Here is a 22,978-nt window from a genome sequence, read left to right as displayed (position 1 = left end):
AATATTTTTTAAAAACAAACTTAATTTTTTTTTTTGGAGGGTGGAGGGCTGGCGGGGCGGGGGGAGGTGAAAAACTAAAAATTAAAAGTTGAAAATATTTTTTAAAAACAAACTTAAAATTTTTTTGGGAGGGTGGGGGGGCTGGTTAGGGAAGGTCGAAGGTAGGGGTGAAAAAATGAAATTTTGAAGTTAAATATATTTTTTAAAAACAAACTTAAATTTTTTTGGGGGGGATGAGTGGGTGGGTTCGAGAGTATGGGTGAAAAAATGAAATTTTAAAGTTGAAAATATTTTCTAAAACAAACTCAAAATTTTCTTTTAGGAGGGAGTGTAGGGGGCTGGCCGAGGTAGGGGTGGGGGTGGGGGTCAAGGATCGGGGTGAAAAAATAAAATTTTGAAGTTGAAAATATTTTTTAAAAATAAATTAATTTTTTTTGGGGGGTTGGGGGACTGGCGGAGGAGGGTCGAGGATAGGGGTGAAAAAATAAAAATTTGAAGTAGAAAATAATTTTTAAAAACAAGCTTAAATTATTTTTTTGAAGGGGGTGGGGGCTGATGGGTGGGGGGCGTAAAAAAATAAAAAATGAAATTAGAAATATCTTTTAGAAACAACTTTTAATATTGGGGGGGGGGTGGTGGTAGGGGGCTGGGGGTAGGGGTGAGGGTGGGGTAAAATAATTGAAGTTAAAACGTTTTTTAAAAACAAGCTTTAAATTTATTTATTTATTTGGGGATGGTTTGAGGGCAGGGACAAAATAAATTAATTTTTTCTTCCTTAAATTTAAGAAAAATGAGTTGATTTGAAAAACATAAAATGTTTTTCTTCATACCAAACACATCCTTAGTTAGAAAAATTATATTGTCATAGATGATAAATATTTTTTTAATATAACATATTTATGTGATTTACCTATTAAAAATTGCAAATTTAAGAGGCAAAAATCCCAATTGGGCCATTGGTGCTAATGACCCTATTCCGCAGCCCGACCCGCCTTACTCATTCAAGCTCTTCTCTTTCTCCTCTGGCGGCAAAAGTTGCAGAGCTGAACTCATTACTCTGTGGATCGGTTTCTTTTGTTGCAAAGTATAAGAGATGCCCAAAGGTTTATTTCTTCACCTCAATCCCTTTTTCATCATTACTAATTAATTTTTGAGAAAAGTTAAGATTGTGTGTGTTTTCAGAGCTTCCTGGATTTTTCTATGATGCTGAGAAGAACAGATATTTCCCTATTAAGGGTCCGATTCCTGGTTCTTCTAAGAAACGAAAATCGCCTTCACCTATAGTCTCTACTAAGGTAATTATCACCTATTTTTGTAAGAGGTTGTTTGGTAGCTGATTATAAGAAATATTATACATGTCTTCGATCTTGTATAAGTAATACCATGTTTGGTAGTTGATTATAACTGTATATAAAATTAATACGGTATTTGGTAGTTGATTATGAGTATGTGTAAAATTACTATGGTATTTGGTAGTTGATTATGACTATGTATAAAATTAATATGGTATTTCATTTGCAATTTAGAAACCTGCATAATTAATACATGTATAAGTTATGAAGATGGAATAACAAATTCATGAACAACTAATCTCTGCACAACTAATTCCTGTGTAAAATAATACATAAATTTCCTCGTGACTAATTCATGTATTACTAATATCTGCATAATTGTAGCCAACTACCAAACGACCCCTAAGAGTTTAAGTTGGTTAAATCCTGAATTTATGTAAGGCGAGCCTTAAGTCGATCAACCTGACCGTCTGGATCAATTTTGACTGCATAAACCCAACGACAACCAACAGTAGATTTACCTGCAGGAAGGGAGACAAGCTCCCAAGTACCACTCCTATGCAAAGCATACATCTCATCAACCATAGCCTGCCTCCATCCGGAATGAGAAAGTGCTTCACCTGTAGTCTTAGGAATGGAAATAGAGGACAAAGACGACACAAAGGCATAATGGGGTGATGATAGACGATGATAACTTAAGAAGGTATAATGTGGGTTAGTATTTCGAGTGGATCGTATACCTTTTGAAGTGCAAACGGTTGGCTAGGAGGAGGCAAGTCCGCAGTAGGAGCAGGGTCCGACACATGACATGAATCATCTGGGACTAGGGCTGGACGTGGACGGTGATGATAAGTTAGTAGTGGTGGCACTACAACTGGAGATGTAGACCTATTGACTGAGCAACCTCAATACCTAGAAAATACTTCAATCTGCCAAGGGTTTTAGTCTGGAAGTGCTTAAAGAGATGTTGCTTCAAATCGGTGATACCATCTTGATCATTATCGGTGATAACAATATCATCAACGTAAACAACCAAATAGATACATCGACTTGGTGCAGAATGCCGATAAAACACAGAATGATCAGCTCCACTATGAGTCATGCCAAACTGCCGAATTTCTAGTAGCCTTGTATGTCGATTGCGTAGGTTACTCTATGGTCTGAAACAGTCTGCTCGAGCTTGATTTGGGAAGTTCAGCAAGTGTAAGAACTAGAAACAATGTCTGCCTTTGCTCTTGTTGCTTTTCCATGTTTGTATTTGTAGGCATCAACGTTTCAAATTCCTCCATGACTGCCTGTACTTGTCCCAAGTAAGTAGACATCGGATTCTTGTTTCTTTAAGTTGGTCATCCGAGATATCACATCATAGAATCGAGATATGTCATTAGTGTATAAAGCACGTGCCTTTTCCCAAACTAAATAACATGTCTGGAATGGGCGAAACAAGGGCATCAACTTAGAATCAATAGAGCGCCAAAGGAGCCTACATAATTGGGCATCCACTTTCTCCCATTGTGCTTTGGCTTTTGCACCTTCGTCATTAGACTTTGTCTTTTCATCTACCACGCAAGCATTGTTTGTTAAGTGATTTTGAACACCTTGACCCTTACACCACAACTCAACTGAAGAAGCCCAAGCTAAATAGTTTGAACTTCCCATTAATGGTTCTGAAGTAATTATAAGGCTACTTCCAATCCCCGTATTCTTGGAGCCAAAAACATCACACCCGAAAGACATTTTTTCGAAATTTATCTTGAAAAGAGTAAGAAACTCGCCGGAAACTGCTACAGTGGTCTGAAAATTTTGGAAGCTGCCGGAATCTGCCCACAGTGGCCTGAAAATTCTGATTTTGCCGGAAACTGCCCTACAGTGGTCTGATTTTGCCGGAAACTGCCTGAAAATCACCGGAACCTTAATTCCGGTGATCAGATCTGGAGAAAACTGAGTGAGTTCTGATCGGAAATACTGGACGACCCAAACAGAAGAAAAAATTCTCGAAAATTTGATCGGAACAGCCCTCAGCCAGATCTCGCAGGAAACTACAACCTTTGATCGGCGCGTGAAAGCGCGTGGGTTGATATTTTCCGGTGATTCTGGCTGGGGTTTGGTCGCGGGAGCTTTCCGAGCCTCGTGGTGGTGTTGATTTTCCCACAACACCCACAGAAAGAAAAAAAAATTGACACAAATCAGACCCAACAGCCACCGGAAATTGACATACGGTGACTTGTTTGTTCTCACCGATACTCTGATATCATGTGAGAAATATATGGGGAAAATATTATTGAATTGTGCATCTAAATTGTTACATAGAGACCCTATTTATAGACACTACATTGGAATCCTTTTCTAACTAGGATTCCTATTCTTATTCCTATTCCTATTCCTATTCTAAGTAGGAAATACTTATTTCTATTCTAACAGCAATAATAGTGATGTAATAGCAAACTGTCGGGCAGGGCAACCATTTGAACAGATTCTATTATTGGTAGAATGCAAATTTGCTAGGGCAAGCATTCTTTGAGTTCAGTTGCATTATGTTGCGAATTTATCCAAGTACTACCTTTTTCTTGTAATTTCGGTTGATTCTGAGAAATATGATTAGTGAGGATTCATATAGCTGGCACAACTTGCTTGAGGTTGAGCCATAGTTTTTGTTGTTGTTCGCTTGTAAACTAGATATACCACTTGTTTTAGTTTTACCTCTGTTTTTAATTTGTTTTAGGAGAAGAAAGCTATCTTTGGAAATTTAGAAAGAGCAAAAATGGCTAGAATCCCTTTAATTTTGTCTTTCTTGCGTTGATCATTGTAAAAGTTTAATATACTGGAATGAAGATTTGTCAGGTTGCTTCTAAAAAATGAACTATGTTGAGGAAATTTTTTGAAGCATGGCTAGTTGTTACTTCTACTACTGCCTCTATTCTATTTTACGTGATGGTATTTGATTATATTTGGAGTTCAAGATGTTGATTTGATGTCCATTTCATTTTATTCGACAATATTTAATGGATTAAGAAAGAAAAGAAGACATTTGACACATAATCTAAATATAGTAACATTCACATTAACATTCAAAAAGTACCCTTAGATTGTATGGTCTTCAACATGCCACATTTTGTAAATTGGGTCAAAATGAGATTCTTTTTTTGATAAAGGTAAAGTTAAAAAAAAATAAAAAATTTATAGGTGATAAAGGAGTATTATTGATGTAAACTAGCATAAATGTATTGCTAGTGAAAAGTACATCCAAACATGAACTTCACTGTCTGTATAAAGAACTGAGAAAGGCAATAATGGAATCCAACTCTCAACACATTTTCCATGACCATGTTGTACCAAAAACCATGTGAGGTTAACAATGCTATCTTTCTTGTCTTCAAAAACTATGTGTGGCTTGCAATGTCGAAATCAGATGAGCCATTTTCTATGAGAACCTTTATGTGGGTCATTTGGAATGAGAGAAATAGGAGAGCTTTTGAAGGGGTCGCTCAAGACACTGTTGAACTGCAAAATAGTTTATTTTCTTTAGTCTCATTTTGGTGTACCCATGAGGCGCCTTTTTAAATAGGGATCTGGTCTATGTTGTTGAGAACCATGATTTAGGTGTAGATTCTCTCCTTTTGGTATACTTCTTATATACGAGGTTTCTCCCCCTCTTTTTGTTAATAATACATTTACCTGACAATTTCTTTTTGACAATGTAAAAGGAGAAAAGCAGATGCAAAAATTTTCATTTGAAAAGAAAAAACATGAACTGTCCAAGATATTTTGTATGAAAATGGAAGAGAAGAAATAAGATATCATCACCATAAGCAAACAAGATCTAAGAAGCAGACGGTTTATAACTATCCTAGCAATCAGGATGCATGTATCAACAAGGGGATGCTTTAATTGATAAGCGCTAAGTGTATCAGAGAGGAGAGAAGATGGAAGAAAGCTCTTAAATATGTGATTAATCTTGATTTATTAGCAAAGTCTTTGATAGAATTTAACGGAGAGCACACATCAGTTAGGTTGAGGACACTTGCATTGATGGATATAGGGAGGCGAAGAAGCTCTGGTGTGCAGTAGATGAAAGTTTTCATTATAAGTGTCATGCTATTGGTAGTGTTATATAATGTACACAGTCCTAGTCATGGACCATTTCTGTGAACAGCGGAAAGGAGAAAAACACTTTAATTCCTCTGTGTCGAATTGTTATCAAATGGTATTTTCCATGTGAATTTCAAGCATATGAGTTTGGGCTAGTGCACTAAGCTTGTATATTCTGGTGCCCTCGCCCTGGAGAGGGTCATATGCGTGCAACCAATTATTATTGCGTGCAGAGAGACATTGTGGCCACTTGCATCTTTTTCTTGGTCATAATGAAGGAACTATTATTGCATTCCCTCTGTCGCTTCATGTGTATTTGATTATAGAGGCATTTTCACCAGGTTTTCCAAGCTTGATATTCACATTTATCTTGGAAAATATTGTTTTACAGTTGGTGAACCAGACTGCATTTTTCTTTCTTTGCCTTCAATTAGGGTGCTAATTTAACTGAATCCTTCTTACACTGTAGGAGAGAGACAAAGGGAAATGCATGAAGTCAAGGAGCAATAAGTTACTCCATGTTAGAGAGTTGTGCGGTAAAGTCATTGCATCCAGAAAAGGGAAACTAAATTTTCAAATGGAATTCCTGAAGAAACAAGCATCATACCCTCAGGTATGCTCCGTGCACCTTTAATCTTTGTGTTGACTTCATTTTTCGTGTCCTTGACATTGTATATAAATCTGGAAATAGCACCTAGTTGAGCTTTATGGTGAAAGAGAAAAAAATCACCCAAACATTGTACAATTTATACTAGATTCTAGGCAGGTATTATGTTTTCTCATTTTTGCTACCAAACAATGTATAAAGTTGCGCAAGTTTTAATACATGAATAGCTCTTCTCTAACCAACAACCAAATGACTCCTAGTGTTTCATTCCTTTGATGCCACCAATGAAATGCTTGCTGGAATTGTACTCCAAACCTTTCGATATCACTTGTCAAGCTTTTTGATGGACCAACTCCGATAAGCAACTTGAGAGATTTTGGCATCGCATACATGATATTAAAGATATTTTTGATGTGTTCCATAACTATGAAGCAATTGAACAGTGTAAAAATAAGTAATTTCTGTTCTTGATATCGTTAGAACAGATATACAGCTGCTTCATAAGACCATCCCCCTCCTCTGAAGATTGGATTGTAAGCTGAGCACAGTGAACTGATGTCCAGCTTAAATAGTCTACCTTCAGGGGTGCTTTGCTTATCTCCAAGACTCCAAGGCGAAATCATGTTAGGGGAAGTCTTTTGTTTCGGAGAAGTTTAGCAAGTCGTTACAGTAAAGGTTCCATTAGTATCTGCAACCCATCTCAGAGAATCAGTTTGTGAAGACAATTTTGTCAGATCTAGCTTCTTGACCAAAGAGGCACATGTCAATTACCCAGTCATGGCAATTCCTTCTAAGATTCATCTCCCTCTGGCATCAGTAGTAGTTGCAAGGCTGTCAGGGAATTCTTCTTACGGAAATATGCCTCATCTATTGCTTATTTCAAAATGGTTCTGATTAAGAATCCTCCCATTGGCTTCTTGTGTGCTTCCATAAACCAATATCACATGTAGTACAAGCAACATTGGGTGCACCACGGATTGAGAATATCATGTTTGGTTTGGTCATTCCATACTTTGTCTTGATCTAGATTGCAACTCCATAGCCATTTCTGAAGGAAACTATTTTTTGTTATCTTTAGATTTGATCCCTAGGACCCTTTTCTTCCCTTTGATCACCTTTCTCATTTTACTACATGGAAATTCTTGCCTATTTCCTTCCCATAAGAATCTCCTCTGATTTTATCCAATTTCTTTACTACTTCAGGAATAGGAAATACATACATAATGTAAGTTGAGATACTGTCGAATACACTGTTTAGCGTTTGTCTACCCTCATGGTGACAAATCCATCTTTTCCAGGTTGACAGTTTCTTTTCAAACTTCTCCAGAATCCCATTCCAAGTGGTCGTAGCTTTGTGTTTGTCCCCAAGGAAAGAAATCAAAGCATTGACAAAGTATGTTCCGTACATCATTCTCTATGCCAGATCATAGTTTAGAGACAGCTTCAAAGACAAGTAGGACAAGCTAATAAATTTGACTTGTCTTCATCAGCTCACAGAAAATTAGAGTATCTTTTGTATGATGTGAGATATTGGCTGAATGCTTAAGTCTCTTAGTTATTCCCACTATAAAGGCCTCTATATCTTCTCCAATGCTACTTTCAGAATGAGTCCCTCAAATCAAAATATAAAGGAAAAGAGATAAGAAATTGTGCTATCTCAACCCCAACAACAAGCAACAACATACCCAGTGTAATCCCACGAGTGGGGTCTGGGGAGGGTGGTATGTACGTAGCCTTACCGACTCACCCTGCCTTGAGAAGGTGAGAGGTCATTTTTGATAGATCCTCATCTCAAGTAAAGCATCTCAAAAATCAAGTATGTAAAGCAAGTACAGCAGTGAGGAATCCCTACTCCCTACTGAAAACAATGGAGAAGAGAACAATAACAACAACAACATACGAGTCCGGAGCCAAAAGGGCAACAAAACTTTTTATCAAAAACCAAAAGGGCAACAAATTTAGATGCCGTTCAATTCCGTTTAAATCAGAGTTCCCGCCGCAAGGCACGGATACCCATGTGAATTGTAAGGCGCAACAGCTTTTGGCCTTGTAAGGCTCAGCCGCCATGTGCCTTACAAGGTGCATGGGTGTCCGAGTTTTGCAGCTTTTTTTTAAAAAAATTTTTTTTTTGGTTTTGTGAATTGAGTTGCTAGACTTCCATTCTTTAATCTTAAGAGCATTATCTTCTAACTGATCTCTACAAAGTTCATTCTCTCATAGTAGTTTCAGGCCAACATCAATCAACATTCTTCTGTGGAAAACTCATTTCGAAGTACTCCCAGTTCAAAGACCCTGTTTCTTCATTATCTATTTTCCGCATAAATTCGCCTACCCAGAATGTTTACTTATGGAATACTATCATTAGAGCCATGACCCATAATGGGTTATGGTCTAAAGCATTAGACTTTTAAGCCTGATAATTGTGCATTTCCTTCAATTATTAATTCGTGTGGCAGTTTATTGGATTTTGAAATGGTGAAAATTGTGCATAATGATGTTTTGGATATGGGGTTTGGATCAGATTTGTATATATGTAATGCTTTGTTGACTTTGACGAATTCTTCATTGATCAAACTTAAACAACACACTTTTGAATCCACTAATTAATTAATTTATTTTCACAAAAAATAATATGACAAGTATTTTAGGAGAAACAGTTTAATGGTGGAAATTGTAATTATTTTTATCACACACTACAAAAGGGATTTTATTATAAATAAAAATAAAGAAATAACAGTGATGTGTCTTAGTTCATTATAAGAAGGAACTAGGCATTGAAAGAATTTTTTTTTTAAAAAAATACATGACTAAATATTTTTCAGAAAGGCTTAAAGATGTTAGAATGAGTTTGTCAAATGTATTGTTATTTTGTCAAATTAGTAAGCTTAATGTTATTTGGAATTTATAGTTTAAATTTGAGTTTGTTTGAAATAAATTTGAATTTTGAACTAAGTGTTAATTATTGTAATTCATAGAGTAAATTGAAGCTCGACTAATTTAGATTTACACTGCATAAGGTTCTATTTGAAAGAAAACGCTCTCTATTAAGAATTTTTTCATATCCAAAACTCGAACCCAAGCCATCACATCTCGGCCAGCCAGCTTGTAGGTTCTCTAAGCACGTTTCGGTATTTTAATGATGGATGTGCCGACCTAAACATCTCCAAATGGCAATAGAATTTTGTCAAATGAACCCAAAAAGTTAAAAATTTATTTACTTCAAGTCAAATAAATTGAAACGGGAAAAGTATTAGCCAAATCGTCAGTAATTTCCTGGATGAAGTAAAAACAAGCGTGAAGTCCTAATATTACTGTGTAAGCATGATACAATCGTGATACATAAATAAGTGGATAGGCAAAGAAATAAAGAACTTTTTTTTACCCTAAAGAAACATAACTTGAATTTATTTGATTACCTACCTAACAAGTGGTGTCACAAGTTACACGACGAAAATTAATTTATGGGACCTAAAAATAATTGAATGAAGAAGTGGAGTTAATGAACTTTTTTCTCTTTGGCAGACTTGGATGGTTCTTGTACTCTTGGCACAATATTAAAAATAATTCAATTAGTAAGTCATCAACATACCTAGCAACTCAATTCACAAAACCACCAATTTTTTTCATTTTTATTTTTTTAAAAAGCTGCAAAACGCAGTCACCCATGCACCTTGTAAGGCTCATGGCGGCTGAGCCTTACAAGTCGCATGGGTATCCACGCCTTGCGGCGGAAACCCTGATTTAAACGGAATTGAACAACGTCTAAATTTGTTGCCCTTTTGGTTTGATAAAACATTTTGTTTCCCTTCTGGAATTTTCGAAAAATTTTGTTGCCCTTTAGGCTCCGGACTCAACAACATACCCATTGAAATCTCACAAGTGGGGTCTAGGGAGGGTAGAATGTACGTAGACCTTAACACTACCTCGTGGAGGTAGAGAGGCTGTTTTCGAAAGACACTCGGCTCAGATGCAGCAATTCCAAATACAAAGAAGAAAATATAGCAAGTCATAAGGAAACGGTGTAATAATCAGAACACTATAAACAACATACTAGGATAGAGTATTGAAAACAATAATAAGTAGTGATGGATATCAAAACAAGAACTACAATAGTACAACTACCTCCTTGAAGTTGTCCTGATGTGACCATTGAAGTCTCCCCCAGTGTATAGCTTCTAGATATGCTGAATACCCCTCACAACTTCGTCCAAATCTTCCCAAAATCACTTTTTAACCATATCGTTCAAGCCCACTTGTGGTGCGTATGAACTATTTACATTCAAGGTAAATTCTCCGGTGACTAGTTTAATCGTCATCATCTTGTCGTTCACCCACATGACTTCTACCACTAGCTCCCCGAGTTCCCTATCTACTAAATGCCTAAGCCATTCATGTTCTTTGAGGCTCACATCTCTAGCCATAGTACCCACCCATTTGGTCTCTTGGGCACAAGCTATGTTGATGTTCCTCTTCTTGAGAATCTTTAGTAACTCTGTAGACTTCCCCCTCAAATCCTTATGTTCGAAGACCTAATTCTCAGCCTAGTGACTCTCTTGTGACCCTTGACCCCCACCCTCAGCCCCAGCCCACCAACATGACCTTACTCTACCATCATTCACCAAAGCCACAATAAACTATAAACTGCTATAATGCAGATTTTACTAGGCTTACACTATGAAAACCCAGTCAAAATAAAAGAATGAAAAACTAAATAGCACACAGTTACAGAATCTGACAAGACTAAAAACAGTTGTGAACAAGAACTGGAAACAGAGGCAAAATTGAACAAAAATCTAGAAAGCAATATGCACAGGAACTATAAAACAGAGGTAGAATCGAGCAAGAAATTAGAAAACAAATATTCACAAGGACTAGAAACAAAGGCTGAATCGCGCAAGAATTAGGAATTGGATGATAGAACCTGAGATGTCAATCAATTTCCAGTGGTGCACGCGCCTCCCCTCTGCCTCACGTTCCTCTCTTATGTCCGCTGGAACTGTGTTAGCTGAACACTGTTACCCCTGAAACTTGAAATAAACGCAGCAAACAAGGAGAACAAAACAAAGAAAATGGTGCTCTGATCAAATTAGCCGAATCCATGAAGTCAAATTGCTCACAGCTGGTACAAAAAACCATGACCCAAATAGGTTGAATTTTCTTGCCAACAAAAAACCATTTCAATATTGTTCTGTTAGATTAAAAAAATCTTTAAAGAACAGGTTAAAAATTAACTAAAGGCTGGGTTTATTAAAATGGGAATCTTGGAATTAGATCACTGTCAAATGCACGACCGAGAATTGATGATCAAGAAAGCTGTGAAAAAATAATTTAGCTAGGGATGACTCCAAACGCTGAGTTCTCTAGCTCTGCTCGTCGGCAAAAATTGTGGTTCAAGGTCATTCAATGGAAAATAGAGGTGTCTAAGGGCTGGTGTTACAGTGGTGGATCAACGAGGAAGTGAAGGGGGCGGTGTTTTACGGTTGAAGAGTTCGACGGAGCCGGTGGTTTCAATCCAGCAAGAGAATGAGAAAGACAGAATTCCTCATTAGTTGGAAAGGAACCCTCAGGACAATGAAGATACATACTTCATCCCGTTAATCCACTTTTCCCCAAAACCCATGACTTCCATCATATACAAAAGGGAACTCTAATTTACATTGTCGAAGACCTTCTTAGCAGTTAGCATCCTATTTACCAAGGAGAGACACCTTATCTTGCCTCACCTCTTGTCCCGGCGTTTATTGGAAACTAAGATGGTATCTGTAATCTGCCTTGCAATGACAAACACCATCTGAGCGTCAAAACGAGTTTAATAATGCAACACTTTAGCCTCTCCAGGTAATTTTGCTATAATTTTGTATATGCGTTGGTCTGAAACCCATTAGTTTCTTACATTGATTATCATTAGTATTACTCCCTCCATTTCAATTTGTTTGTTTGGTTTTGACTTGACACGGAGTTTAAGAAAGCAAAGAAGGCTTTTGAATCTTGTGGTCTTAAACTAAAGATATGTAGAATGTATCAAAATGTCTTTTAATCTTGTGGTCTTAAACATGCCAAGTGGAAAGTAAGAACTAAAGAATTGCCAAAAAAGGAAACAAGCATTCTTTTTGAAATGCTCTAAACAAGAAAGCTGACAAACAAATTGAAACGGAGGGAGTTATTATTATTTTATATCTCAGTACTGTATAAGATGCGTGAAACTCTTTTTGGAAAATTTTAAATTGATGATAGTGATTCACAGTATTGAGTATGTCCTGCTTTACCCCCAACATTTGGAAAGAAAGTTGAACTTATCTGAAGCCATTGGACCTGGGGCTTTGTCACCTTCACAACATTTCAACGATTCTAATTACCTTTTGTCCTTTTCCTCTAGTATATGTCTTCATCCCATGAATATGAATCTTGTTATATTTATTGTTATGTAATCATTTCGCTTTTCCCAGTTCTAGCTTAATCTTTCTTTCTTTCACAATATCTGATTGTTTGGGATTGGTGTTGGATAGAGGGTGTCTTCATCCCATGAATATGAATCTTGTTATTTTTATTGTTATTTAATCATTTCGCTTTTCCCAGTTCTATCTTAATCTTTCTTTCTTTCACAATATCTGATTGTTTGGGATTGGTGTTGGATAGAGGGTTAGATGAGAGTAAGTTTACCAGCAGAATTTCCATCTCTAGGATGAAATTAATTCTTTCATTGGTTTAGTTTTAATGTGTAGGATCTGTGTCCATTCTATTATGACTAACTGTCACCAAAGGTGGGGCTTGTGTGGCGTTTACCTCCTCCTTGATAAATAAGGGAAATATATTGTATCCTTAAGCTTTACCAACTCTTCGTCGTCCTTGTCTTTTGTTATTAATGCGCTATAGTGTACTCTATCTGAATATATATGTACTGTATGCATTCAGATTTGGAAGTATGATGGCACACAAAGAATTGTTAACAGTGCTTTGGAGCACTTGACTGTTGATCAAAACACGCCAGAGGGCCTGGTCCAGACTGATATTCTGTTGACAGGTGGCATGAATGGCTCGTTGTGGTATGCTTTCTATTATAATTGAAGCTAAAAGAGTAACTCAACTGGAGTTGGTTGTAACAGTATATTTTATGAGTATGGGTGCAATATTTTGTAGTTGTTTTATAATGAATAACACTATGTGTTGATTGTGTTAATTAAGACTTTAATTTTCCTAGTGTAATTATAGGAATAAAGTATTCCTTATTGTAATTGATTGTCTTAATTAGTTATAGGATTCATTGTACAAATAGCCTTTCTAATGGGATGTAAAGACACCATAAATACAAGAAGTCATTCTTATTCTAAAATCTGCGTGAGTATCAGAGCCATTGCTGCCTTTTGAGGTGAGGTGTCTTCATTCGCTGCACTAAAGTTCCTTTTCCTCAAAAAGATGTCGAGTTTTCTCCCTCACTGTTACAGTAGCTTTCTGAGCCCTTTATCAGTATTGTGGGATAACTAATACCACCACAGGCTTTCCCTACCTTCGGCGACCAAACCCCATAAAACAGATCTGACAAAGACTGCTGTAGGCTCTGCCAACAGTCACAGCTCCGGTAATGCGTCAGCTTCATGCGCCGGCGAGTGACCTTTTTTTGAAGAATTTTTTCCCATTAGGGTTGCAGGCCTCTTCCGACCTCACCCAATCAGCTTTGACTTTTTCTGACCACCGAAGTTAGGGTCCAAGCGAATGGCATGATATTTGTTTTTTTTTTTGAAACTGGTAACATTTTGTATTCCTTGGCATTAAGGGATATGCTGGCCACCTCCAAAAAGTTGTTACACGGAAAGTAAAAAAAAGTTGGAGATACTTGCAATGCTCCTATGAAATCCATTAGTTGGATCTCTTCATCTATATCCTGTTCTTTACACCAAAAGCCTAAGGAAGTAATTACTTTTTACATAATCTTTTCTATAGTACATTCTTCCCCTTCAAAAATTCTCTAATTTCTTTCTTTCCATATGGTCCACCAAATGCATGCTGGAACTGAGCTCCACCATCTCTTCTGACTTTTGCTGGCTCCCCTTCTAATCCAGCAGATTTGTAGATCTGCTGTTTTTTTCTGGCATGGTCCAGCTGATGTTGGATATGCTGGGGTGAAAAGGGCCCAACCCTGTGCTGTCACTTTACAGTGTAGAAATAAATGCTTGTTGGTCTCAAGGTCTTCTTTACACAAGAGACACCTTGATGCAAAATTGATGCCCCTCTTTTGAATTGCCTCATGAGTCAAACAAGCTCTTCTGGCTACCCAACCATGTGAAACATTTCAGCTTGGTTGGAGCCACATTCTTCCAGACTGCTCCCCAAGGGCCTAAAGACCTGCACCTGCTTGCTCTCTCCCCTCCCCACCATTTGTATAGCTTGTTAACAGAGAACTTCCCATCCTTTTGATGAGCCCAAGTCAGTCTATCTGGATCCAAATTAATCCCAGGGCACCCGAGCTTCACCACCTCACCAATTTCCCAGTCATTAAGAAGTCTTCTGGAGACTAGGTTCCACCCATGTGTGGTCCACATCTCCTCTATTCTTTAATCAGGATTAGAGCTTATGGAAAAGAGTCCAGGGAATAGGTTCTTTAGAATCCCTTGATTACACCATTTGTCTGTCCAGAACTGTCTTATCTTCCCTCCCCACAAGAATCTTAGTGTTATGTTTTAGCTCTGTCCAGTAATTTCTAATAGTTCTCCACACCCCAACTCCATATGTAGAGATCACTTCATTTGTGCACCAATGGTCTTCTTGCCCATATTTATGATGAACTACCTCTTTCCATAGGGCCTGATTTCATAAACATATCTCCATAGCCATTTGGATAGCAAACACTTGTTCTGTAACTTAAGGTTTCTGACTCTCAATCCCCATTCTTCCTACTCTGTTGGACTGCCACCCATTTAACCAGATTGAACCCCTTCTCAATTTTGTTTCCTTGCCACTGAAAGTTCCTCCTCAAGACATCCAATGCCTTTATCACCTTTCTAGGAATTGGGAACAATGACATAAGTTAGCATAGAATCCAACACTAAATTGATCAAGTTACTCTTCCTCCCAGAGGTAAGTATTGAGATAATGCCAATTCTTTCTCAGACTTTTCTATTATGCCATCCCAGATCTCAATTGCTTTATGTTTGGATCCCAATGGCATACTTTTTCACCTTGCACTTAAGAATGCTTGCCAGGGATTCAATCTGCACAACTTCCTTGATTGGGAACATGCTACTCTTCCTCCAGTTGACTTTAAGGCCTGAGCAAGCTTCAAATATAACCAGAATCACCCTCAAGCAACAAATTTGCCCCTGTTTTACTTCACAGAAAACTACTGTATCATCAGCATACAGTACTTGCTCAAACTGTGGAATAGACCCTAGATTTGTGTTGTGACTTTGCAGTGTGGAATATTTATTATTTTGTGTGTGCTTAGTTAGAAGTTTTATTTATTAATTCAATTACAATATTATTTATTTAAAAACTATATATCAACTATTTTTTACAATATTAGTTACAAATCTATAGTTATTTAATATTTTCAAAAAACAATATACATCTTTACCTAGTGATAGATAAAATTTAATAATCTTTCTTATATAGACACATATTTGTCAAACATTAAGGATTAGTTATTTTGATAAAGATTTAACTGTGAAATTACACTTCTGCAACCACACATCATGTTAGTAATTATATTATGACAAACAAAGAAATCTTTGTAATTACTACTAGACTGTATAATTACTTCCCTAGTAATTACATCAAATCCAATTATGAGGGAGCTTTCCAAACAAACCCTTAATGTTCAATTTTTCATGCCAAGTGTTTTACAATCAGATATGTACATTCATGTTTGTGGTTACAATTTCTTTAAGCAGCGTGGACCGTCTTTATTAGTTAAAATTTTTTTGATCCATACTTGTTTGATGGATTATTCTTGTTGAAAATTCATAATGGTATGGAACATATTTTCCAATACATTGTTTTGAAGTCTAGTGCGTTCGCAGTATATTTGAAGTTGGAAAGGTTGGACAAGAATTTAATCAAGGGGTAAAATGCTTGCCAGATCGTGTTTGGCCTCTCAAAGACAGATACGGAGAAGGGTATTATGACTCACCAGGACATGTCTGGAGACCTCGAGGAGCTTTTGTACATATGCCATCGAATATATCTTGTATAAAGATGTCCCAAAAGCACCCTGCACCCGTCAGTGATGCTTCTTTAAAGCATATTCTGTATCCTTTTAAGGGTTTAGCAATCAACAGCTTATTGCCTCATAAAATATGTTTTGTTCCTGAGTTCCTCATTGTTATATTGCCCTCTTCAATTATAATAAAGTAAGTTGGCTGGTCTGATTTTTTCTTTGGTGACTCATATGACACATTTGTTTTCAATCCAAGGCTCTAAGCTTTCGATTTGTCGGGTATATAAAATTTTACTTGCCTGTTTGAAATTTAATAAAACTACTTTAGTGTTTGCTGGTGTAATACTTTCTGTTGCGTCTTGTAGATTGGAGTACTAAAGTAGTTAAATTGACCAACTTTTTATTCTTGTAGATCTTCAAATTTGTAAGAAGTTACTGTTATCTTTGGTTTTGGCTCACTGCTCTTCAAAAGTTAGTCTTTCCACTCCACTCTAAAGTAACATGATTGAAGTCGTACATTCTTGTCACATTTTTTTTCCTTTCCTTTTCTTCTGTTTTTTTTTTTAAGAAAGGTAACAAAAATATGTCTGTATTGCACTTGTGAGACTTAACGCTAGAGCTCAGGATAACTACTCTGGGAGCTGAATCATCTGGTGGAACAGTCAACATTCTGAACCTCAGTGAACCACTAGATCTTAATTCAAGTATAACAACTGATAGAACAAGAATTTCTGAGATTGCTTCATTTGAGTGTACAGTTTGGACGGCAGATTGTAGTCATGATCAGAAACATGCAGTAGTAGGCAAGTTCTTTCCTCCATGTTTGCAGTTACTAAAGTCCCTTTGCTACTCTAGAATTCCAACTTTGAGATTGATTGGCCTTTGAAATGCTATTCCCATGCTGACATTTCCATGTTTTACTCACATTTGAAGTAAACTCTGCTCTTTTATGATCCATGTTGTCAAACATTAATTGTGGGTTGTGTCTATTTAATTTATTTGTCTTGCGTGTTTTATTGAAGTTCCAGGAAGAAAAATACTTTTCTTCATTGCTAATTTCTTATATCCTGCTTAATGTTATATAGGTACCAATAGAGGAGCTGCAATGTTGGACATAGAAACAGGAGTGAAATCCTGGGTTTGTCGGTCTAAAAGCGACATTTTCTCCATACAATTTGATAATTCAGTAAATTTCTCATACTCCATCCTTTGTGCTTTAATTACTTATTATTGCATTGTGTAAATTGCAATTAGTTGTTCAAGAGAATTTATAATCTTGCAACTCTGCATATTGACAATTGGTTTACAAGATTTTATAAACCATGAAGATGACAAATACCGTCATCTGTTAGTGAACTAGTAATCCAAATTGGTCATGCTGATTAACTTTTGTTTCTAGAGTTACATAATTAATCAATCCAAATATATGCACATTATCATATTCATTTATGTATTATTGAAAACTGAACTGTTGGATTTTTTTAATCTTCTTGCTTTTGTGATACACATGGACGTGAATGTAGTATATGCCTAGCTTCTTGCCTTCTTCAAACATGTCTTTCATCTGCAACAAGGTGCTCACTTGATGAATTTTTGTGACATTGGAAATGATAAGCATCCTCTGGAATCATCTGTAACATTTCTTATGCATCCTGGAAGGTGAAGTTTCTGAAATTGTGTTTTCAGAATATTCCTTTTTTTGTATTGCAGGAAAATATTGTTTTATGTGGGCTAAGAAATGGAACAATTTTATCCATTGACACCCGTCAAAAACCAGGAGAATTTTCTGGTAGGCTTCCTCAGAATAGAATTCCGTGCCATTCTAATGGGTCTTCTAGTAGGTTTAAAAGCTCTGCTAGAGATTCCTTCCAGGTATTAACTGCTTTCGTTAGGAGCGTGTGTGTTCTAGAAAGTTCATTTTGGAAGAGGACCCAATTGTTGGGAACTTTCGAATTCAATTCTGAAACATAAAGTTAAATCCCCTTTATCGTCAGGCAATCTAACATTCATTTAGAAACAACAAAGTTAGTCATTTTAAGTGGATGTCAACCAAATATAAAATTACATTCATTTACGCTGAGTATGTTGTTATAATGGGAGACAAGCTAAAAACTAAAGGCATCATTAGGAGCACTTGATTAGGAGTTTTTATCATTTGAACATGTTTAATTTACAGAAACTGGTAGTTGTCCCAAATGTTTCAACAGTGGAAGTATTGAACGTGAAAAATTTCCTTTTTAGTTCAATAAGATACCAATTATTTCGTGGTATTAATATCAGTTTCATTTAGGTAGGACCTTGGGGGCTATGAATGTGACAGAAGAGCTTACATCATTTGCTCATGTTTAATTCATTGGATTGGTTTTCTCAAATGTTGCAGTAATGGAATTATTTAATGGGAAAATTGTTTAGACATTTCAGAAAGACTCCCTAATGCTGTCTTCTCGTTATGAAAATCAGTTTTCATTTAGGAATGGCCTCATAGGCTATGCATTTTCTGCTCTACTCTTAGATTTTTGTGATTGAAGATATTGTGAGAGCTCCATATTTGTTAGATGAACACTTAAACAAATTGGTGGATATCTTTTGTCTATGCAGATCAAAGGGAAGATGCATCACTGCAACACAATATCTATGCCTTCTTCTGTATGTTGGTTAGTGAGCTTTCTTTGCAATATTACTTGAGGACTTTTCATTTTTTTTGCTTAATTTAATAATAAATTCTTTTCTTGACTTTTTCTCCCTTTTTCTGATATTGCAGTTTGGCATCTTTGAGACTTTATGATCAATGTTTCCTGGCAAGCTCTATGGACGGATCGGTTAGTATTTAATGTGATTCCTTTGGCTATATACTTGTTTTCTCAGCTGTTTTTGCAATCCTTGATGATGAGCATTATCTTGATGCTTGAAATCCCACACAAGTCTTCCCTTAATGTTTGTGTTAAAAGGGCTCCAGAAGAATTGATCCTTTTTTCTAGGGTAATAGCTGGAGACAGTTCATCTCTTTGCACATGATGTAGTTGTGGCAGCGGAAAATCCTCTTTGGGAACATGCTTTATTGAGATTTCAAAAATACATAATGTAGTGGTGGGCACCTGAGTCTCAAATTATCGCATTTCCTTAGATGCCACGAAGCTTATGATTATTATCATTACTAGTAAAATTGTCCACGCTTCGCGCGAGAATTTAGTATCAAAAATTTATAAAATAATACTTAAAACCTATCAGACATTAAAACTAAAACATTATAGTATTTTACATACAAGATTACGTAGTAACAAACATTAATAATGTAAACGAAAATGAAAATTATTACTACATCTTATTATTTAGCCTTAATAACATAAGCATATTTTTATAAATTAATGATTGTAAAATACATACCAGGATCTGTAACATAAGCAATAGTGTCAGTGAGCCACTCAACATGAGCAAAGTATACAAATATTTAATTGTGAAGAAGAAGAAGAGGAGGAGGAGGAGGAGGAGGTTCAGAATTTTCGTTGTGTTTAAATGAGAGGAAATCCCTCTATTTATAGGCAACAAAGGATAGTGTGAACAAATGTTTATTGTGACTTATCAGAAAGGTTACAACTATTTGGAAAAGTTGCAACCCTTCGAAAAGGTCACAACCTTTTATAAAAGTCATAATTTTTCATAAAAGTCATAACTTTTCATAAAAGTCATAATTTTTCATTAAAGTTGCAATTCTTCATTAAAGTCGCAACTTTTCATAAAAGTCACAACTCTTCATTAAAGGCACAACTTTTCATTAAAGTCACAACTTTTCTTGAAAGGGAAGGCTAATTTTGTAAATAAATAAATTAAAAGGGAATTCCGATTTGTGGTGGCGCCACATAAGCGGGCCTAAGGTTCTCTTTTATATATATATATATACTAGTAAAATTACCCGCGCTTCGCATGGAAATTTAATATCACGAAATTTATAAAATAATACTTATTATCTTACATACAAGATTACGTAGTAACAAACATTAATAATGTAAAGGAAAATGACATTATTACATCTTTTCATTTATCCTTAATAACATAAGCATAAATTAATGATTGTAAAAATACATACCAGGATTTGTAACATAAGCAATGGTGTCAGTGAGCCACTCAACAGGAGCCAGAAGCAAAGTACACAAATGTTTAATTGTGAAGAACAAGAAGAAGAGGTTCAGGATTTTCGTTGTTTTAAAATGAGAGAAAATCCCTCTATTTATAGACAACAAAGGGTAGTGTGAACAAATGTTTATTATACCTTATCAGAAAGGTTACAACTATTTGAAAAAGTTGCAACCCTTCGGAAAGGTCACAACCTTTCATAAAAGTCGCAATTCTTCATTAAAGTCGCAACTTTTCATAAAAGTCGCAATTTTTCACAAAAGTCGCAATTTTTCACAAAAGTCGCAACTTTTTATAAAAGTCATAACTTTTCATGAAAGGGGAAGGCTAGTTTTGGAAATAAATAAATTAACAGGGAATTCTGGTTTCTGGTGGCGCCACGTAGGCGGACCTAAGGTACTCTTTTATAAATGATATATGATTCTTTAGTTTCTGTTAGCTCTCCATAACTTTAAGAAGCAGAGACAGTGAGAGACTACTGCCCATTGATCGTGGTGTGCTGGTATTACCTAGTATTTTCTTTGCGTCATTATTCAACTCTTTATGTTTTTCTTTACAAGGTCTCTCTTTGTTGCATTTCCTTCTAAAAAGTTTCCATTGAATTTAAGGTCCAACAGTATGCTAATGGTTTTAGTTTCTCAATTTGGAATAAGAGGACTGATTTTATTGTAACTGTAGTTTCTAAGCTGATCTATGTTTCTAGAATTTTTGGCCTTAAAACTTGGTTTCTTGGTTTATCTTTACATTTTCATAGTTTGAGATGACTTCTTGTTTGCGAATATCTGCATTTTCTCTTCATAGTTTGAGCTTCTTTTTTTCTCTAAGAGATGGGCAGGGAGTCCCCGATAAGAACAATTAATTCCTGCTTGTGCAAGGGGTCCTTTGGTTGCTGAACAAGTTATACCAGGATTATAATACATGGATTAAATAATGACCAAATTATTTTAGAGGATATACTTTTATTGGTAAATGTTTTGTACATTGGACTAAAAATGGGATATACGGGATATAATATAAAACATGAGTTTGTTTCACTCTTAGATAAATTAGGATAAACTTTTATTTTGAATTTTAACCTTGATTTTTTAAAGGAATTTGGGAGAAATGCTTTGAAGAAGGGCATCTTTATCATTTTGGTATTCTATCCCGTGGTCAGTAATCCTGGGATTGTTATTACATATTGAATGTGGTATAAAAATAATACCATAATTGTGGTATAAATAATCCCGAGATTGCTAATTCTAGAATAAAAAGTTCAACCAAATGTGGGATAAATTTCTCGTATTTTTGTTATCCTTTATCCCACAAGCCAAAACGACCCCTGAATTTGTTATCAAAAGCTGAATGGTTTATTATGGTAGGTGAGTGTGTTATGCACTCTCTATTAAAGTGCATATAATTGAGGGATTTGGCTGATGAGAAATGCATCACTTAATTAGTCTTGTCTTGTACATCTGGATTATTTGTAACATTGGCATATTTCTAGATAAAGCTTTATGATCGTCGTCTAATGAGGGGTGCAATTCAATCATATGAGGGAAATAAAAATTCTCATAGTCGGATACAGCTTGGAGTTGACCCATCAGAGATAATGGTCATGTCAGGTAACTATGGCTTTATTGACACTTGTATTTTGTTTCTCAGTACAATAGAAAAATGTGAACCATTTGCTAAAAGACACTCTTGTTAGGTGGAGAGGACTATCATTTGCGGCTATGGAGTATCAAATCTGGTGAACTGCTATTCGATGATAAATTCATGGATTCGATCCCCTCAGTTGTACGCTGGCCAAAAACTGAAGGTATTACCCGCCTTTGCTTGGTCCATATCCCTCCAGTAATACATGTTTTCTGTCCTGTGATACAGAATGTCCAATTTCTGACAGGTCTCCTAGGAATGGGAAAACAAATCCAAGGTGCATGGCTTGGATGTGAAGAAGGGTTGTTTTTCATGGACTGGCCTTGAGGAAATGTCTTCTTGGTGGTCTCTTACTTGGAATATTCAGAACTTTGCACATATTAATGTCAGCTGGTTTTGATTAGGGATGGCAATGAGGCGGTGCAGTTTTGATGTTATGCGGGTGTAGGGCGGGTTGTCTTCTTTTATTTATTATGCTATTTCCCTGTCATATTTCGTCGTTATTTTAATGTAATGCTTCTCCGTTAATAATCAACTAATTAGTGCTGTTGTGTTATTTTTTCTTGTAAAAGCTCTAATTTTTCTACCTTTTTTCTTTGATATTTTAAATTATTAGGCTAATAATAGCTGTTATGAATATTTGGAAAACCCAGGTCATATTTTTTTGTGTTTGATCACTTTCTATGGGTATTATACATGTCAATAAATCTAAATTGAGATTTGCATCATGCAATTGAAGTTTCTATATTTAATTTCTGTTAGAAATATTTTCTTTATATCTCTTGGCTTCAGTTCAATTTGTGTTAAAGTTGTGTCATCAATGAGTCGTTCCGAATGATTACTTGATCAAACTCTAGTTGTTACGTGAGGTAGGGTGGGTTGAATTCTTTGCTGGTTTATGTGGGTTTGATCCGTAACCATCCTGCTCTGCTCCATTTTTCATCCTAGTTTTGAAAAAATTTGTGGGGAGAATTGTTTTTTTTTTTTTTATATTTACAAATATCTCATTGCACAAAGTAAAATAAGACAACAATTACAAAATTAAGGCACGGTGAAAAGTAGTACTAACCT

The 22,978-nt window shown here is 36.0% G+C and overlaps 1 protein-coding gene across 1 annotated transcript; it reads left to right on the top strand.

Moving 5' to 3' along the window:
- The first annotated feature begins 965 nt into the window (after positions 1–965).
- LOC125865539 (uncharacterized) lies at positions 966–22,520 on the top strand. The gene is made up of 13 exons (XM_049545745.1): positions 966–1,103; positions 1,183–1,295; positions 5,851–5,994; positions 12,901–13,031; positions 16,002–16,229; positions 16,763–16,941; positions 17,224–17,324; positions 17,849–18,010; positions 18,737–18,792; positions 18,900–18,957; positions 21,756–21,873; positions 21,960–22,070; positions 22,155–22,520. Exons 1-13 carry the CDS (start codon positions 1,094–1,096, stop codon positions 22,232–22,234), a joined length of 1,491 nt encoding a protein of 496 aa, XP_049401702.1. The 5' UTR covers positions 966–1,093; the 3' UTR covers positions 22,235–22,520.
- Positions 22,521–22,978: the final 458 nt, after the last annotated feature.

This window comes from Solanum stenotomum, chromosome 1, assembly GCF_019186545.1.
Source record: "Solanum stenotomum isolate F172 chromosome 1, ASM1918654v1, whole genome shotgun sequence".
Classification (NCBI taxonomy): domain Eukaryota; kingdom Viridiplantae; phylum Streptophyta; class Magnoliopsida; order Solanales; family Solanaceae; genus Solanum; species Solanum stenotomum.
Note: the sequence above shows the minus strand (reverse complement) of the source record. Positions and strands in the feature narration are given on the sequence as shown.

Coding starts and splice junctions, on each gene's coding strand:
- LOC125865539 (XM_049545745.1), top strand. Junction 18,011..18,736: donor CTGCTAGAGATTCCTTCCAG/GTATTAACTGCT, acceptor TTGTCTATGCAG/ATCAAAGGGAAGATGCATCA. Junction 18,793..18,899: donor ATGCCTTCTTCTGTATGTTG/GTTAGTGAGCTT, acceptor CTGATATTGCAG/TTTGGCATCTTTGAGACTTT.